Source organism: Palaemon carinicauda, chromosome 19, assembly GCF_036898095.1.
Source record: "Palaemon carinicauda isolate YSFRI2023 chromosome 19, ASM3689809v2, whole genome shotgun sequence".
In the NCBI taxonomy this organism is placed as follows: domain Eukaryota; kingdom Metazoa; phylum Arthropoda; class Malacostraca; order Decapoda; family Palaemonidae; genus Palaemon; species Palaemon carinicauda.
In genome coordinates, this window is record NC_090743.1 from 56088737 (window position 1) to 56106236 (window position 17500).

The 17500-nt window shown below is 34.8% G+C and overlaps 1 protein-coding gene across 1 annotated transcript in view; it reads right to left on the reverse strand.

The window, feature by feature from the left end:
• LOC137658645 (protein SSUH2 homolog) overlaps positions 1 to 17500 on the reverse strand; it is a 645191-nt gene that overhangs the window by 66379 nt on the left and 561312 nt on the right. The window contains exon 4 of the mRNA XM_068393590.1: positions 5127 to 5375. Within this exon, the coding sequence (XP_068249691.1) occupies positions 5127 to 5375 (249 nt within the window). The remainder of the gene's footprint in view (positions 1 to 5126; positions 5376 to 17500) is intronic.

The window sequence follows — 17500 nt, forward strand, 5'->3', positions numbered from 1 at the left end:
CTCATTTGAGTGCTATTAAGCTCAGCCTTCCTATCTTCCTTCAGTATATAGTCTTTGACCAAGAAGGGCCAGGACGACGGGCGAGGGAAGTACTGTTCGTTAGAGCTGTATGGAGTGTGATGGCCAGGGAAACACAAAATTATATGTATGAACGTAAATTCAATATAAAATCACACGATCCGATCCCAGTTTTATGATTATGATGATTCTAACTTATATTTGCTGTGTTTTTACTCTACCCTTCTCGCGAATAACTTGTTGACAAAAATTATCGATGATTAGTTTGGCAATTATTATGTCTAGACTGAAAAATCTTTTGTAAAATCCAGCTAGGATTCTCTCTCTCTCTCTCTCTCTCTCTCTCTCTCTCTCTCTCTCTCTCTCTCTCTCTCTCTCTCTCTATATATATATATATATATATATTTATATTTATATATGTATATATATATATATATATATATATATATATATATATATGTGTGTGTGTGTGTGTGTGTCGAACGAATGTGATTCTAAAGGCGGGGAAGGAAGAATTTTGTTTGAAAGTAATTCACTATCAATTGATCAGTATCATAATATTTTCGGCAATGATTCCAAATTATAATTACGTTGCATAGACCCACTTGTTGCTATTCGATATAACATTCTAACAGAAATGTTATTGGCTAAAATAATGAAATTTGGTATAGTTTTGAAAATTTGTCCAGACTGAAAAACCTTACTTATACCCAATTCCCGAGTCCAATAACAACTCATTTTTCTTAGATAGCATATCTACAATTGGTATGTTGTTACGTACCAAATGCAACATTTATGAACAAGTATTTCAGGAAACACTAGTTTTAGTGTGAGCAGTCAATCATCAGAGAACAACTACAAATAATCTCCATATTTCTTTATATGCTCCCCTAGCTTACACTACGTAAGGTTCGGTTAGGTGTATTTATGGCTTTTCTTAGTATCGTTAAGTTTTTTTTTTATATATTGTTTATATTGAGGTATGAACTTTTGTGCCACCACAAATGTATTCTACTGCATTTTGTAGATTCTATGAAGACAAGTCACTTAATGCTTGAAATATTTGCATGACAGAATATCTCTATGATAGTTACTGACTACATGTTAATAGCAAAGAGACAAATTGTGTGAAAGCTGGGCAGATTAGGATGTCTGCATTCACTTATACAAAATACAATATTGTTTTAATTGCTACTATGGTATGGAACACATGTTGATTCTATGTTCCCACTGAATAAGCTCTGGTTCCAGCTGTAATTTCCTGGTTAACAAGCAATTATATTCAGTTAATATTAAAGATGGTTGATAAGAGACATCACAATTTCATAGTTGTCTTTATTTAGATTATAATATGACCCCAGGAGTATAGTGTAAAAACTAGACTACAGTGACCAAATGCAGTTGCTTAGCTTACTAAATATAAGTATTTGCTGAAAAGTAAAGAAAACTTTTCTTTATTTTAATTCTAATTCAAAAATCATTCATATATACAATATAAACTAAACGCCCCTTAGTTTGATGTCCATCCACAATTATTATTATTATTATTATTATTATTATTATTATTATTATTATTATTATTAGCTAAGCTACAATGCTAGTTGGAAAAGGAAGACGCTATAAGCCCAAGCATAGTGAATTATTAACACCCACAATTCAAACGCGCTCTTGTTTAGATGGCATAGCACGTTCGTTGCTCTCTCACGTCCCATTGACGAACCATTATTGCCCATAGGTTCTCAATGGGGTTGAGGTTGCACCCCTTTGGTGGCCAGTTTATTACCTGGATTTCTGGGTGATGATCTAACCAAGCTCTAACTACTGTGTTGGTATGGATGGGGCTTTTATCGTGCACTAGAACGATTGGGTGTGGATTGGGAATGGTCCTGGCTCACACTGTGGGAAGGAGGACATACACATAATCATTGCTCGTGAACCTTCCAAATAGTCATCCAACTCCACAAACTCTTCCACTCATAGCTCTTTTCTGAACATTTGTCTCACCATAGCGGGTATTCCGTTACCTCCAGCAATGCCTTATGCATGCTTCCACTGATGTAAAATATTTTTCATCTGTATAGATGACATTTTTCCAAAAAGAAGTGATCAATGTAGAAATATTATAAAGGAAATCCAAGGTGATATTCCAAGTGTTTCTATGTTAGTTTTTCTTTATTGGTCAGTATGTGATTATGAATACCGTCTTCATGGAATCACTGTCTTGATGATTGACTGTTTAACCTAACACTGGTGTTTCCTGAAATTCTTATTCATATATGCTGAATTGTTGCATACCAATTGTAGATATTCTATCTAATGAAAATGATTTGTTACTGGACTCGTGAATTGGGTATAAGTAATGTTTTTCAGTCTGGAAAAAAGTTCCAAACTACCAAAGTTCATTATTTTAGGCAATAAATTTTCTGTTAGAATGTTATATCGAATACCACAACGAATGAGTCTATACAATGTATTTTTAATTTGGATTTTTTTGCCGATAATATTATGATACTGATTAGTCGATGGTGAATTACTTTGAAACAAAATGCTTCCTTCCCCGTAACACCTAAAAACCTACTCTGCCACATCCCACATTTTACGCCTTTAGAATCCCACTCTTCCAATATATATATATATATATATATATATATATATATATATATATATATATATATATATATATATATATAGAGAGAGAGAGAGAGAGAGAGAGAGAGAGAGAGAGAGAGTTACTCCTAGCTTGTGTTTGAGAGTTTTTCAGTCGGGACAAAATGCAATGTCAAACTAAACATCGATAATATTTGTAAAAATGTTGTTCGCGAGAATGGTATAGCAAACATCACATCAAATATACTACATGATTGCAAGTTAAGTATTTTTATAATGATATAATTAGGAACTAAGAAATTATATTGAATTTACGTTCGTACATAATGTTTTGTGTTTTCCCAATCATCACAGCTCACAGCTCATACAAGTAGCACTTCCCCCTTCCTGGCGTCCTCCCCCAGCTCGTTGCCCACCTGATATCTGGCTTCCGCCTGTTGCCCCCCCCCCCCACCCCCCCACACACAACCAAACTCTTCTACACTTGAAATTCTGGAATCTATAGATATTGGGAGTGACAGAGGGGGACTGGAGACGACAAGACTTTTGCATTTGACTGTACCAATAAACTGGCCGTGGAACACACGCTCAGCGTTGTTGAATACATGAACCGTGTATAAACGAATGGATCATTTAGAATGGAGCTAATAAGTACGTTTAAGTCACACGATTCAATAAAAAAACCCAGCGCCGATTTACAAAATATTTTCTTGTAATGGTGACAGGCCACCAAGTATACTCCACTGTTAACTTTCTGTTGATTGATACATACAACTCGCTTACATCAACATAGCCAAGCCTATAAATTGCCATCAACGAAAGCCAGTATTTTCTGTAGGAGAAACAGTACGGGAGAATCTTTTATGATATTTCAAAGGCAAAGAAAGAGAGAGAGAGAGAGAGAGAGAGAGAGAGAGAGAGAGAGAGAGAGAGAGAGAGAGAGAGAGAGAGATTTACTGTCGATGGTCATGCTGTACATAATATCTCACTTACTTCAAGTACTTTTCCATATGCTGTGCTCACGCAGAAACATATACACACATTTTGTGCCTGACGACGCTATTTACAAATTAGGCGCCTTAGTGATGTAGAGTAGGCAGAAACATGCCGCATCGTGAGGGGACTTGCCCCCCTAAACTTTGGTTTCAGATTTGTGAGACTATAGCAATTCTTTTCAATGCTAAATTTTGTTTTATTCATGGTTTAGCATAGATTTACACCAATTCTGATAAAAAAACACCCATCATCGTTTGAAAGGAACGTTAGTGAAATTTTTCCATCTGGCAAAACTGACTTGAATAGGCAAGTAGCAGACGATAAGCGCACCAGAGTACCAGTATTGTTTTATATAGGTACTTTAAAGCGCACAATATACCAGCGCCATCTGTTGCTGACGCGTCCTACTATAGTGGTCCAATGCTTGAAGAAATCCAAGCAACGTATCTGTCTTCCCTTTATTGCCGTTGGTCACAGCCACTGTTACCAGATCAGATCCCCAAATATCTTATGAGCTTTGCTTATTATCACACAAGGAATGAAAATACCACCAGGTTTCATATTTCACAAAATTTTTCATTGTGTCTGTCCTCGGTAAATTGGTAAAGACAAATAAGAGCACGGAAAAATTACAGAAGGTTAAGTATAGTAATGGTTCCGGCTAATAAAAACTTGAAAAAACAGTCCATCAATGTCCGTTTACGTATCATTTACTTCTCAACCACTATTCTCACGTAATATACTTTGATTACATTTATACATAGACTTGCACTAAAATCGATATTTATTTATTGCAAAATGTATTAGTCAAAACAATCTAAACGGTGTTTTGTTTATTCTTAACATAATTAAGTAATATCAATTGCAGAATTTAGGGAAGAAAAAACTAATACAAGAAAATGAATTTTTGTTCCTTAATCACTAATATTTTTTCGTTAGCCTATCTGAAATCTCACCAGATTCTATCTGGTTAAAAACTTTATTTTAACCACCCGCTCTGCAATTTCAAAAGAATTGAATAATTCAAAATCGTATTTCTCTGAAATTTACCTATATTTGATCTATTAAATTATTCATTTTGCACCAAACTTCTTGAAATGTCGCAACCTGGCAGACCAGGTTACCGTAACAGCAATGGCAATAAAGGGGTTTACCAGAGTTAAATAGACTTACACATCATGATGTGATGACGTCACCGGTCATTAATTATACGAAATTGTTGAATGAAGATTACAATGAATTAGATTTCATTCACTTTGAGTATAAACGACAAGGGAACTAAAGAATGTCTTTTCACATTGTTGGTATGAAAAAAATGTAAAGAAAACAGTTCATAATAATAATAATAATAATAATAATAATAATAACAACAACAATTATAATAATAACAACAATAATAATAATAACAATAATAATACAGTAATAATAATAATAATAATAATAATAATAATAATAATAATAATAATAATAATGATAATAATAATAATAATAATAATAATACTTACCCATCCTTTGCCATGGCACTCGGAGCACTGAAGCGACCCAGTCCCCTTACACCTGTGACACTCCTTGACTGAAGCCGTGTGGGGCACTTGAACAACCTTCACCTCGTCGTGGAACATGTGGGTGGGTCGTGCCTCCACATCCCAGGGTAGAGGGGCGGGGCCGTTGGAAGGTCCGTCGACGTCACCCCCGCCATAGGGCGTGAAGGCCCAAGACGTCTCGCGCTTCTCAGTAAATGTCTGCAGCTCATACTGCAAGTAGAAAGAAGAAGAAGCATGAGGGAGAATAGTAACTTTAACTATATCAGCTGGTGTTTGTTGTTAGTTATTTCTTTAGGGTTGCCTTCTACGCTCTGTTCGTTTGCTCTTATTATGTTCAATAGATAAAAATATATGTATCCTATATTCATCCCTTAAAACAACAAATAGTAATTAAAATATTCCTGATATTTAAATATCATAATTACCTCTCCCCAAACCCCACCCCCAAAAGTAAATATCGTTTGATATTGGAAAGTGCCTGTAGCCAAAACTAATGTCAGATACCTTGTGTTCTTATTGTAAAGGACAGAGGCATTTAGACTACATACACAAAAGGATGACCTTTCGTAAGAAAAAAGGTCAGGTACAAATAACATTTGTAGGTAGTAGGTTGGCCAGGGCACCAGTCACCCGTTGAGATACTACCGCTAGAGAGTTATGTGGTCCTTTGATTGGCCAGACAGTACTGCATTGGATCCTTCTCTCTAGTTACGGTTCATTTTCCCTTTGCCTACGCATACGCCGAATAGTCTGGCCTATTCTTTGCAGATTCTCCTCTGTCCTCATTCACCTGACAACACTGAGATTATCAAATAATTCTTCTTCACCCAAGGGGTTAACTACTGCACTGTAATTGTCCAGTGGCTACTTTCTTCTTGGTAAGAGTAGAATAGACTCTTTGGCTATGGTCAGCAGGTCTTCTAGGAGAAGGACACTCCAAAATCAAACCATTGTTCTCTAGTCTTGGGTAGTGCTATAGCCTCTGTACCATGGTCTTCCACTGTCTTGGGTTAGAGTTCTCTTGCTTGAGGGTATACTCGGGCACACTATTCTATCTCGTTTCTCTTCCTCTTGTTTTTTTTAAAGTTTTCATAGTTTATATAGGAAATATTCATTTAAATATCATTGTTCTTAAAATTTATTATTTTTTCTTGTTTCCTTTCCTTTCCTTTCCTTTCCTCACTGGGGTATTTTCCCTGGGCTTACAGCATCTTGCTTTTCCAACTAGGGTTGTAGCTTAGCAAGTAATAATAACAAATAATAATAATAATAGCGTTATCAGTAATGTCCTCTCAGAATTTCGCATCCCTAATTTACAAACTGAATTAATTCTAACAAGACGCCATGAAATAAGCAATTACAGTTCTATAACGTCTTTTTTTAAAGGAATATTATCTTAATATAGCACAAAAAATAGAAAATGTAGATCTTGTAAAAGAAACTAAAAAATAATCAACATAAACGCTAACAGCTTAAGTTTCCTGAACACTATAATTATTGGGTTAGTTTTGAAAAGGGATGCAAAATATATTTACCCAGCTAAAATGACTATCTAGTGACACAAAGAATAACAAATTAAGCCCACAACTGCTTATATATAGGTCATATATCAAATGTATCGTTACCATTTATTTATTTGATACTTCTTCACTTTACATGTAAATATATCTTCTATTTTTCCCTTTTCCTTTAAAATATGTACAATAACCCACCAAGTTATCAGAACCGGTCGTCCCAAAATACTTAAAAGAATTGCTACATATTGCGCAGCCAGCAAATAAGGTCGACACGAGAATAGTTACAGATGGTTTCAAACTATCGGAACCTAGATATATGTCTACTGTAGACTCCAGAGCCTTTAAAATGGCGACCCCAAGACTATATAATAAGCTCCCAGGAGACATCTGAATGATTGAAGACATTAAGGCTTCCACGAGGAAACTGAAGAATTTCTTATTTCATCAGTCATATAACAATGACGATTTAACAGTAAATGAACAATACGTGATATGAAACGTTAAATACTCTGAACGAATAAGGTAAAACGATAGTGGGGGTCCTGTAGAGAGTGGGGTTCCCCTGCTGTATGGGACTGGAAGAGCAGACGTCAAAGAAAGAAGAAAGATGAAAAATTGGAACTTCTTTCTGGCTTAAGTATTAGTTTTAAAAGTTTGTTTCTGCTATTTCTGATAAAGGCAAAGAATGTTAGTTTTCTGGAACATACTTTTGTGGTCCCATGAATCCCCTTCTGGATTTTCAAAGAAAAATAAAATAAAAATAGGGTACAGGTGGTTCAGAGGCAGTCAAGATCAAATAGCTTTGCAACAGAATCCCGAAGTCCCTTCATATTTTGAAGTTGTGGAACTTTATTCTTCGTAACAAAAGATGATCAATTCAGAATCACAGAAAAATCTTCACACTAGGAAAAATAAAACCTAAGTGTCCACCTATGTTTCGAGGACAAGTTAACATAGCAGTTTTTTGCAAGGAGTACAGGTGTACCGATTTCAAATTACCCCCTCCAAATCTTACCCCCCGGTAATTTGAAACCGGATTCAAACTACCGGGGGGTAATTTGATACCGGTTTCAAGCTACCCCCGGAGGTCATTTGATACCGGTTTTATGCTACCCCCCTGGTTTCAAATTACCCCCTCGTTTTTGCGCAGGATCTCACCATTTATGAATATTAATAAATTGCTTTTGATCAGGGTCAACACAATCATTAGGTAATATGTATATACATGTACTGTTTCACCTATTGGTATATTTTATTAATATCAGTCATGGGCGCATATTTGACCGAGACAGGAAGACGAGGTGAAATTTGATTTTAACGGTTATTTTTTCCATTATTTGAAATATTTCATAATTATATATATATATATACTGTATATATACAGTATATATATATGTATATATATATATATATATATATATATATATATATATATATTATATATATATATATATATATATATATATATATATATACATATAATACATGTATATGTATTTGTATGTATGTTGTAAATACTTTATCATTCATGATATCTGTAAATAATTGACACTTTTAATAAAGCAAGATTGTATGCAATTATAACAGTTTTAATAAAACATGATACAGTACATGCTGTTTGCTTCTAGTGTACTTACATTGGTTGTTTGTATACGAAAACACCTGGACTACGGAAAAGTCGTTACACTTTATAGCCCTCTATGGATGACATTGAACACAGCTTTTGTTAATCTCACAACTGTTGTTACTGATTTTAGCCTAAAGGCAGGCAGCTGTGTGTTATCATGGGCTAAATCAAATCCTATTTAAACCATCTTCCAGAATAGTAAGTGATGGATTCGTGTATGGATTTTTTTTTTCTCTGTTGTTGATCTCGAAATGGAAAATTATTGAAAAACGGTGTCATAAAATGTTTAAGAATTTAACCTGAAATGTATCATAAAGAAAAAAAAAGACCTCGCCACATAGTCACCTGTACATTTCCATGCGGTTTATATAACACTTCTGCCCCTTTGCCATAGCTCCATTCTTTCTTATTACTCATTTCATCAAATGACAAAACAGCAATACCTAGTAATCGAGACTTCATACCATCTTTAATGTCCTCTGGTTTAAAATGAATCGAGCTAACAGTAGCTTACACAACGTTAATTCTGTCTGCACGACGACATGCATGTTGGTAATTTATATTTGAGCTTTTATTTTTTACGTGCATAGCATCCAAATACTACGAAGTTACTATGCATTATCAGGGACAGAATAAATGAATAAACAAAGAGATATATGGACACAAGGAGTTCTATTGTTATATTGCAACTATGGGTATGGTCAAACCATTTTAAGAGCAAACTCGGAGCCCAATAGCGGCATTGCCAGTTCTCTTGGGTCATTTTCAAAGCACACCTGGCTTGACCGCTTTAATCTATGGGCGAGCCAAGAATAGGAGAAAAGGGTCAACTAATAAGTCATTCACCCGGATTTGAACGGTCTAAGAATATAATCCTTTAATTTGATACTCTCCCAAAATTGTTTCCTTCGTTCTTTTTGTTTGCAACCACGTGTGGTGACAAGTTGAAACTCTTAAATCTAACAAATAGCAAAATTGTTATAAAACGATTATCATACTAACAGAAATAATCTTAATTTTGATATCAAATGAATTCATTTCTCAATTCTGATTGATTATTAAAAGACAGGATTCTTTTACAAAGGAATTAATTAACTATGTTTAATATGGTATATTTACGTAGGTGATTGTATTGTTTTAGAATTTATTTAATTAATCGACAAAATTAATTTCTTTACAACAAAGGTTATATTAGCAAACGTGGTTATGGTGACTTCGTCAGATGAAGTTAGTGCTATAACAAAAGATTCAATAAATTAGTTCATTCAGACCATTTTCATGTCTTCCTTTATAATGTTATCAGTATGCTTAATACCCTTGACCCAATTTACCTTGCAAATCTGAAACAAAGTCGTTTTTTATAAGTTGGCTGCATCTGTGACACGTTTTATTGTTTGGTCAATTCCAAATTTAACAGTTTCATTATCATTTTCCCATTTTTTTTCTTAATATTTAATTTAGTAAATATTTTTTTCCATGTAATGCTAAAACAGGGTTCATTATGATGGTTTTGATTACAAATATTTTTACGGGTAATATCTATCTTTTTTTACTTAATAATTGTTTTGTATAAAGTTAGATGCGTCATAGTTTGTGTTTAATTGAAAGATAAGGCCAGTTAATGTATTGCCTTATTTATTATAGAAATACACATACCGTACATTCATTCGCTTGATATTTCTGTGCAAAACTGAATGTTTGTCATGATTTCTACTGTGTTTTTTGGAAGCAAAAATCTATTGTTGGTATTATAACTGTTCATTTGGAAGAGCATGCCAGGTAATATACGGTGCTTAACTAATTATAGAAAAAGATATACCGTTTAATATAGAAAAGGATATACCATACATTATAGAAAAAGATATACCGTACATTATCCTCATATTTGTGTGTGATGCTAAATGATGGTATGTGTTCTTAAATGTTTTTCAAGAAGTATGTCCTTGAAAGATATAAATGCGATAAGTCACAGACACCTGGATTAGCGTTCCTGGCTTAGTATCCTTTACCGATGAAGGGTCCTCTCAACACCAGATGTTTATAAATGACAGAGGATTAACTTAAAGCTTACTCAGATCGACAAGGTCAAATTTTCCTTAACAACAAAGATTTGATCGGCCTTAGTTCTCTCGGGAGACATATATATAGTAGGTACTCGACAGTATAGCTCCAGTTGACCCAACTTGACTGAACTTGACTCTGCTGCAGTGTGCTCACGGCAATCAAGCAAAACAGTATAGGCCTACCCGTCCTGACTCCTGAGTCCCTACAGTCGTTCAACACTATCGCCATTAACAGGTAATTATAGTGTGTGTGTAGTTCTTCGCGATTTCATATTTTGTGAAATATTTGTGTTTATTTAATGGAACCTCTCACCTGGGTAATTCGCTTGTTTCCGTGTACATCTTGCAGTGTAATATATAAAGTGTTCCAATGTTTCTTCTTCATGGCCACACATACATTTTGTATCTTTATTTTTGTATCAGCCTCTCCAATTTAGATCTAAAGTGTCTGTTCTTGCCTTTATCAACAGCTTGGATTTTAACGTTTTATTAAACCAGTTAACTTCTATTTCTTTCTTATAATGCTTATATATTCTTAGTGTTTCTTTCTCTTATATTTCCGACTTCCACATTTTGGTGTCTACATTTCTTACTTTCTCTTTCAATTTTGCAATAGACAGTATAGCTCCAGTTGACCCAACTTGACTGAACTTGACTCTGCTGCAGTGTGCTCACGGCAATCAAGCAAAACAGTATAGGCCTACCCGTCCTGACTCCTGAGTCCCTACAGTCGTTCAACACTATCGCCATTAACAGGTAATTATAGTGCGTGTGTAGTTCTTCGCGATTTTATATTTTGTGAAATATTTGTGTTTATTTAATGGAACCTCTCACCTGGGTAATTCGCTGCAGACGCCTCGACAAAAGTAACGTAAAACATGCCCGAGTTTGTTCTCTTCATTTCCAACATTTTGAAGATGATGTAAAGTCCCAGATACGTGGAGTTCCTCCAAAATACTTAAAGAGCACAGCTGTGCCATCAATTAATTCATTGATGCTATTGTTTGTGGCCTAGGACCTTCTAATATGAGAATATGGAAGCATTTTTGTATAAACCCGATCAACTCGAATAGAATTTCACTTAAAACACTCAACAGCAAATAGAGAAATATTTGTTTTTGCAGATACACCTCATGCTTAAGTTATTTAGAAATCTTTGCTAAAATCAGTATTTTCTTCAGAATATGCGATTTAGATAATAAAAAACTTATAGATAAAAAAAGATACCAGCACAAAGCGAATGCTAAGAAATTAAGAAGAACATCTTTTGAAAGAATTTTTTTTTTGTCTTGTTTACTTGTTTACTTGTTTTGGGTTTAAATCCAACCCTCCACTGAAGTCGAGTGAACTACTTCTTTGGGGGGGGGGGGGGGGAATTCAAATTAATCATCTAACGAAACATTTTCATTATAACTTATACAATTCTTTGATTGTAGCATTTTCCAAATCAAATGATCTTGTGAAAAGTAATGTCTTTAGTTTCTTCTTAAATTCAATTGCTCCCTTTAGGTCCTTCATTTCAGTTAGCAGTTTATTATAATGTCTTGGCACACAGAAGCTAAAAGCCCTTTCACCAAATTTACTATTTGTTCTTGGTTCAGATAGCTTATGTTTGTCACTCATGTGTCTTGTGTTGACATTTGTTTCTAGTTCTAGTTTATTCAGGTATTCTTTTAGATATTTTGGTTCATTTTGGTTCAGTATCTTAAACGTTAGTAAGAGTGGCTTGTATTCAATTCTCGCTTTTACCGGTAGCCAGTGTAATTTAATTAGTGCAGGGGTAATTCTTTCCCTATTGTGTAGTCCTTTTATTAATCTAGCGGCTCTGTTTTGTACTCTCTGAATTTTCTTCAGCTGATAATTTGGTAAGCCATAGAACAGTGAGTTGCAGTAATCAATTCTTGAAAATATGTGGTGATTAATGAGTAAAGCCATAGATTTTTCATCTAAGTATTTACTAATGAATGCTATGTTTCTAATATGATAGTTACAATTTCTTACCATGTTATTTATATGTTCGTTCATTGTCAGTCTATCATCCATGATTACTCCAAGATTCCTGACAGATTTCTTTAGGTCAATGATCGATTGACCTATTTCAATTCTTTGGAAGCATTCGATTCTTTTTATATCTTTTTCATTTCCAAAAATAATACATTCACTTTTGTTTTCATTGAGCTTGAGCTTTTTTGTTAACATCCAAGCCTTAATGTCATTCATTATTTCATGTATCTTTCTTTTAGCTTCATCAACTGATTCTATTGGGAAATAGAATTGTGTATCATCAGCGTATATTTTAAACTTAACTCTGTGAGTTTCAAGTATATTTGCCAGTTCAATCGTGTAGATTTCAAACAGGAGAGGACCTAGTACACTGCCTTGAGGCACCCCTTTGGTTAGTTTTCTTGTCTCAGATTCAACATTTGATATTACTACTTTAACTTTGCGCTTTTCAAGATAACTCACAAACCAGTCGTGTGCTCGTTCTACGATGCCCACAGCTTTAAGGTCTTCCATCAGATATGTATGTTCTACAGTATCAAATGGTGCACTTAGATCAAGCATTACAAGAATGCAACACTTGCCATTTGTTATAATTTCTGTTATGTCATTTTTTATCGCTAACATTGTTGTTTCTGTGGAGTAATTTTCTCTGTATGCAGATTGATCATCAGGTATGACATTAGATTTTTTCAGATATTTCCAGGTTTGTTCGTGTACAGCAGTTTCAATAATTTTCGAAAAATATGACAGATTTGATATTGGCCTATATGAACTTAAATTGTCTGCATCATCTTTTCCTTTATACACAGGCTTGATACACGCAACTTTTTCACAATCAGGGAAAACTGCCTGTGTTAGACTCATATTTACCATGTTTCGGTAGGTCTCTTGTAGTCTGGTGAAATTTTCTGCATCTTTTACATCATTAATTGGAAATGGATCATTTCCGCAGTAGGTTTTTTTACTTTCTTTATTATTCTCATATAATCACTCTGACTTAACTCTTCGAATACCCTTAGCTTATTTACACCTGTTGCTGATGTATTCCTTCGCTCTGTTGTGCTGATCTTGTGAAAACTGGAGCAGATTTGATATATTTTTTTCTCAAAATAATCAATAAAACCATTTGCTAGGCATTTAGGATCCTTAGTTATGTCGGGCAACACTATCTCTGTCTTTAGACCTAATAGTTTCTTTAGGTTTTTATGTATTTTCCGTGGGTCATTTTCATTGCACACTTTTTTATAATAGGCCTTTTTTTTTAACTAAGATAAGGTAATTGTAGCGATTTCTAGCTGCTTTGTAATGTTGCCAGTTTTCATTATTTTGATTTCTTTTCCATTTATCCTCCAATTTTCTTTTTCTTTTTTTCTCTTCGTGTAATTCATTATCAAACCAGTTCGATTTTTCTTTAATTGTGATTATTTTTATTTCCGGGCACCTATCATTATAATTAGTTGCAAGTATAGTTTTACTTCTATCAGTAATGCAGTTTATACAGGATTGTCTCTCTACAAGGTTGTGATTCTCTTCACAGTTACAGACTGGTGTTATCCCTTTTATATCCTCTAGGCTTTGTTCAATGAACTCTTTTGGATCAAAGTTAGTCTTAATTCTGTACGTGATTTCCTTCTGTATTGCATTATTTTTTCTAACGTCTATTTCAAAAGACATCAACTTATGCATTGGGGATATAGAGCAGTCAGGTTCAATCTCCATATTTAGTATGATGATGTTGTTTTTGTTTACTATAACTAGATCTAGTATATGATTAGATTGAGCTGTTGGTTCAGACACTATGTTTTCAAGGTCGTGGTTGTCAATCAATTCTCTAAATTCATTGACATATGGGTCTACTCTGTTATCAAGATGTAGGTTGAAATCACCACATATAACTATATTTCGATTGTCATTCAATGTATCTAGTAAGTTATTAAATTCATCTAGAAACATTCTTTTGCTTTTGCACGGTGGTCTATAGAGTATAACTATTTGTAGATTTACATTTCGAGATAAAATTTTAATATTCATATATTCAAATGAATTAACTATGAGATGATTTCTTACTGTAACTTTGTATGATTTCTTAATTAAGATTCCAATGCCACCACCTCTTTTGTTTTCTCTTGGTTCATGATAAAAGTTATAAGATATAGGTGTCATTTCATTTATTTTCGATCTGTCACTCACATTACCACTCAACCAAGTTTCAGTTAATAAGCAAATATCCACATCTTGATCACTTACGACTTCCCTAATGATATGAGTTTCATTGCCAATGGATTGTATATTTATTAGATTACATAATATTTTCTTAATCGAAGCCATGGTCAGTATTGTTTCTGGCTCTTATTATTTCTTGTTTATAAACTTCACAGTTTACTTTGTCATAGGATTTATGTTCTGTGTCATCATAGTTCTTTCTCACACAATTTATGCATTTAACTTCAACAACATTGCAATGACCCGCTTTATGTTCTCTCGCGCACTTGGGGCACGACTGTTTATTCTTGCAATTTGCTGCACTATGCCCAAATTCCTGGCATTTGTAACACTGGTAGGGCATGTAATGATCATAAACATTATATATTCTATATGTGGTACTAAGTTTATCTCCATTTTCATAGATTGCTTTACGTATCTTGGGTGTACATTTTATAATATAGTGTTTATTATAATATAGAGAGTAGAGGTCCCCTTTTTTGTTTTGTTCTTGTTGATGTCGGCTACCCCCCAAAATTGGGGGAAGTGCCTTTGGTATATGGATATGGATGTTTATCCATTCTTGAATTTTCTTGCATTATGATAGTCAGATCATCGTTTTCTACAATGTGTCTATTTAGCCACTGGTTCTTAAGCTTCAGACTTTGAATAATATCATCATCTTCTGGTACATTAGTAAGTTTTATCTTCGGTTTAAGTTTTCCTTTTTCAGTAACAGTGATCTTGTTTACATTACCTTGTTCCAATTCTGATTTTGCCTGCTCCAGGTTCTGTTTATCTGCAAATTTTATGATCAGGTGGCCATCTTTTGTTTCAGCAGTACTTTCAACTTGGGCTTTTAATTTGGTCATAATTGTTTTCTTATTATTAACTGCTGACACCTCATCAGTTGATTTTACAATCAATGTTTTCTTTGATTTCAGCTTTTCAGCATATGTGCCAGTTAGATGCTTCCTATCTATGTCATCTTCATTCCTTTTCTTTTAATTTTTTAATTCTTTCATTTCATTTCTTAATTCATGCATCTCATCTCTTGTTTCTTGCACTTTATTTCTCATTTCTGTCATGCTATCCTTCATTTCTTCTATTTTATTCATCAAGACCTGAACCAAATGATGGGACATTACGACTTCTTCATCCAATACTTTTCTTTGTATGTTTGCTGCATCCTCATTGAACTTATCAGTGCAATTTCTACATATGTAATAAATATGTTCGTTACACAATAATCTTCTGTCAGCTTGTGATAAATTTTCTATTAATCCAGAACATTCGTTTTCAATATGATACCATTTTTGACATCTATTACAACAAATTCCCTCATTGGCAACGACAGTCTTGCAGTGCTCACATAGTTCAGTGTCATCAGATTCCACGGTGACCAACGATCCATTCGCTGATTCATAAAATATTTGTTGAAGTAAAGACTTTTGTCATAATATGTTCAAGTAAAGAAGTTTTGTCAAAAAATATTCGTTCAAGTCGAGACTATCCCAAGCTGTTTTTTTATTTGTTAGATGATTTATTTTTACTTAAAATATATATATTATGTATATAGATATGTAGTATATTCTATTTTCTACTAAATAACGAAAAGTATATATATATTTATTTTCTTCGTAATTCTGATATGTAAATAAGTCTTGTGAATGTTTGATTATAAAATTTATTATGTTATGGTTGGATGTTTCTGTGTTACAACTTAACCAAATCACAGTATCATTTGTCCAAAGGTCGTCAGTATGGCTGCTGAACGGAAATCCGACAACCTCGGCATCATCTTTGAATACGTAGTTAATTCTAATTACCCACACGGGGCTTCGAAAAACGAAAAAGCCAATATTCGAAGACTAGCAACAAGATACTCATCTAATTGTGGTCAGCTGTACTACCACCACAGAACTGTGAGATCATCTACGTCTGACGCTGGTGATGTAGAACTCCTTGTCATCCGAGACCGAAAAGAACAGCTCAGAATCATCGCCAGTGTTCACCAAGGTGCTGGCAACAGCGACACGGCGCGTTGTATGAGCGGTCACATCGGCATACACAAGACCAGAGCAAAGATCCTGGAACGTTTTTACTGGAAAAACGTGAGTGCTGATGTCCGTGATTTTGTCACGGCATGTGACAGATGCCAGAAAGTAAACCCCCTTCAGCAAACGGAAGTTGCTGAACTGCATCCTGTGCCTGTCCCGAGTGAGGTAATGGTGCAAATCGGCATCGACATCACTAACATGCCCAAGACAGAAGACGGATACTGCTGTGTTGTTGTCGCCATGGACTATTTCTCAAAATGGCCAGAGGCACGTGCTCTTAAAGACCACACAGCCGAGAGTGTTGCAAAATTCTTGCTCGAAGAAATCATCTGCCGTCATGGGTGTGTCAACATCCAGATCAACGATCAAGGACGTGAATTCGTTAATCAGGTATCATCTGCTCTACATGACATGACAGGCACGAAGCAGCACATTACTAGCGCCTACCATCCTCAAGCCAACGGCCTCGTCGAACGCCATAACCGGACCATCAAGGATTCTCTCGTCAAATGCCTTGAGAACCGTGAGAACTGGGTAGACTGTATTCATGCAGTACTCTTCGCATATCGCACGTCAATACACGCCTCGACGAAGCTTACTCCCTTCAAGGTAGTCTACAATCGGCAGGCCATCCTTCCAGTTGAGCTACAAAACTGTAAGCCCCGTGTCGACGAGGTCATCGAGGAGAATCCGGACGACTGCCAAGCAGCTACGATTGCTGCGACCGTTGATGCCATGACATCGATTCGAGACAGGATGTTGTCAAAGGTTACAGCAAACATCAACACCGCACAACAGACGCAGAAAATGCAGTACGACAAACGGCGCGAACACACATCGTACAATGTAGGGGACAAAGTCC